The sequence below is a fragment of the Triticum urartu genome, chromosome 5 (assembly GCF_003073215.2).
Source record: "Triticum urartu cultivar G1812 chromosome 5, Tu2.1, whole genome shotgun sequence".
In the NCBI taxonomy this organism is placed as follows: Eukaryota; Viridiplantae; Streptophyta; class Magnoliopsida; order Poales; family Poaceae; genus Triticum; species Triticum urartu.
The window spans coordinates 455,333,235-455,336,540 of NC_053026.1; the positions used below are offsets into that span (position 1 = coordinate 455,333,235).

The 3,306-nt window shown below is 47.5% G+C and overlaps 1 protein-coding gene across 1 annotated transcript; it reads right to left on the reverse strand.

Annotated features, from left to right (window-relative positions):
* Positions 1-353: 353 nt before the first annotated feature.
* On the reverse strand, positions 354-3,306 carry LOC125509767 (ETHYLENE INSENSITIVE 3-like 3 protein). The gene is made up of 3 exons (XM_048674800.1): positions 2,992-3,306; positions 879-2,897; positions 354-774 (listed from the first exon to the last, which is right to left on the reverse strand). The coding sequence occupies exon 2, from the start codon at positions 2,798-2,800 to the stop codon at positions 884-886; it is 1,917 nt and encodes a 638-aa protein (XP_048530757.1). The 5' UTR covers positions 2,801-2,897; positions 2,992-3,306; the 3' UTR covers positions 354-774; positions 879-883.

The window sequence follows — 3,306 nt, forward strand, 5'->3', positions numbered from 1 at the left end:
CATCGACGTTTCCACAAAAGTCTAAATAGACCTCTTTCCAATGATTTTTTTTGTGTGTGATTCCATTCCAAATGTGAATCTCAGCCATATGTCCCATACCCATATATGCAGATACCAAACAGCAACTCAACAGGAAGCCTAGTGATACAGTCATTTACCGCTTAAACCACCACTGTTGCATATCTCCAAACTTTTATCTACAATACTAGCCATTTTCAGAACAGTAGTACTGTATAACAAAGGTTTCACTTTTTTTCTTTTGGCAAGAAACAAGGGTTTCACTGTGTAACTACCATCAACCGATGACACAGTAATGAACTTAATTTTGCTCATAGAAAGATAAGAGACAGAGGGATCTCCTCAACTGATGAATATTTTATTCTTGATTGTATCTACAGACTACAATGTTGAATATTCAATGTTTCTGTAGAAAGCAAAAGGGAGGGGGGTGAGAACATGCATGAGAGCATGGCATTCATATCTCAAAGATTCGAAAATTACAAAGAACTATCCTTTCTTCACTATATATCTTCCCCGGGAAAATTAACTACTCCAAACTTAAACCCTGTAGGCATGTACACCTTTCCGGTTTACAATCCGGTCATCCTTGACAATATTTTTCAAAAGAATGTAAGTCAAGTATCATTGGGCATGCTACAGATGGTATCAGCAGCATCAGAATGAGAAGTTTAGTCTTCCATACTCAAGTTAATCTGGTAATCCTGGTGACACAAAATGGATGACCAAACAGAAAGCATAAGAGCCCTACCTAACCTGACAACCAAAAGGAAAATTGTCATCTTGCAGCAGAAAATTATGATCATGCTACAGTTCAAAGAGAGAGAAACAGCTAAGAAACAGCTATGTGATGAAATTACCTATGTTATGTTCCCAGGTATTCCATTAAATCATCATCATGCAGCAGCAAATCATCAATATCTGGGATCGGGCTGCTCATACTGATATAGTCCAAAGGTAACCCCTCAAAAGAACTGCCAACAAACTTATCTTGCTCACCGTAGAATGGAAAATCTACGAGGTGTTGCATATCTCCAGGGACAGAAGTTGAACTTCCACCACCAATCACATGATCACCATAAGGACTGTTGTCAGCTGGTGCCCTGATACCCATGGGAACCACATGATGATCCATCATAGGTAATGGCACTGATTGTTTCGGAGGTAAAGTCTGATAGTTACTGGGAAAACTATTAAAACCAGAATTGGCATGCAGTGGAAAGGGGTTTCCAGAGTTTGACCTGGCATTATCACTACTTCCATAAAGTACAGGCTGATATATGCTTACAGGAGTAGCATCCACAGGTTGGGCATTATCAAAGCCATTAACCCCAGACCCAGGAAGATAAACATGCCCTTGAGCATTTCCACTGTGTTGTAAAGCTTCACTTGTAACGGCCATCTGATTGAAGCTTGTAATCTGGTGGTTAGCCATGCCTGGAATCTCTACTTGGTCCAGTCGGTTCATATCGGGAATCAGATTTCCTGGATTTTCTGGTGCATCATCAGTCCTTTGTACCTCCTGCTCAACAGCAACGGAACTGTGACGTGCTCTTTTTCTCTTTGGTGGTTGTTTTTTTGTTCCTTCCTTAAGAACAACAGCCTGATAAAGATGTTTAGTGTTCGCCCTTTCTCTGTCTCTTCCGGAGACATGCTCCTCGCTGGATTGTGCAGCTGGAGAAAGACCTTGCTCATCATCTTTAGATGATATTGAAAGAGGAGCCTCCTCAAAACCATCAACATCATACTCGTTACTGCTGCTCTGTGCGTTCCTAGTTCCATTTCTGTCTTCTGGAGCACTGCGGTGAGTAATCTCTGAGACGCCATTGTCAATGCCAAGCACAAGCCTTTCCTCTCTCTGTAGAACTCCCAACCAAATCAGGCTCTCCTTTGCAGTCATTTTATCCTGCAAGATTTTGGATTTGCGAACATGGTTTCTGATCTTATCGAAGTTAGGGGACATGTGCTTAATAACACATGTAAGCACACCGACCTTCCAAACCTTCTTAAGATCATGAGGTTTTTTGTAAGGAGCAATCTGTCCCCTTGGAAGGCCCAAGGCAGCCCACCACTCTTCATTCCCCGCAGGCCACCATGGGGGCGGAGTGCCCTTCTCCAGGGGGTACTTGCGCTGCGGTGGATTACAGTGCTGCATCAATGACGAAAGCAGTGAGCCCAGAGTGGCGTCTTGGAGATCCATCAAGCTGTGCTCGGTCTTGACAACGCTACTCTGAGCATCAGCATCCACCAAGTGCTCGGCCTCGTACTTTGCAATCGCTGCCGGACCATTCTTATCAAACTTAACCTTCTCCTTCCACCAAGCTCTAATGTTATCCGAGGCACCGCTCACAGGCTTCCCTTTCTCAGGGATGATCCCGTACACAAACCCACGGGCATTGCACACCTCCATCAGCTTGAGCATGTACTTGAGGATCCCGTCGTGCGCCCTGGCCATCTTCTTGCGCATGGCCTGGTCGGATATCTGCTTGGGCTTGGACTTCTCCAGCTCCAGTTCGGCCTGCTGCAGGGCCAGCTTCTGCTGCCTCTCCTTGATCCTCCGGAGCCTGACCCTGTCCTTCCACATTCGCCGGGCCAGCTCCTCCGGCTCAATCTCCTCGTCGCTGACATCGTTTTCGTTGATGCCGTCGACCGCGAAGTCGGACGAATCCCCGAACTCCGTCGCGAGCAAAGCCAGCTGATCCATAAGAACTGCTATGGCCTCGCAATCCCGATCACGTCCAACCCACCCAACCCTCCTGGCCCCACCGAGCGAGGGAATCATGGAAACAGCATTCCCGCCGCCATTTTTTGGGGAAGACAAGCCGCGCCGCGCCTGAGGCTTCAGCTGAGATCAGCACTGCGCGCTGAAGAAGACAAACCTAATCGGACCATGGAAAGAAGGATCAGCAAAACAAATCGGCACGAGCAGAACGAACTCCAACAACCCACTGGACCAATCTAGGGTTTCCTTACCCGCGAGAAGAAGACGGAGGAGGAGGAGGGAGGAACAAATCCACGGCGGCCGCGGCACCGGCGGTCGTCGCTTGGTGCGCGCCGCCGCCGTCGGCGACGACGAACTGCGGCGAGGATTGATTTGGTGGAACGGCAGACTGGATAGGGAGGAGGCGGATTCGGAGAAGAATGGGCGAGAGGGTGGAGATGATTGGCGACGGGGAAATTCGCAGGTTCGGCTCGAGATTCGGTTGGTTTCCTTGTGTGGAAATTATTTATTGGAGGATGGAAAGGGGGAAAAAGGAAAGGAAGGAAACTCGAGGGAAGGGAAGGCCC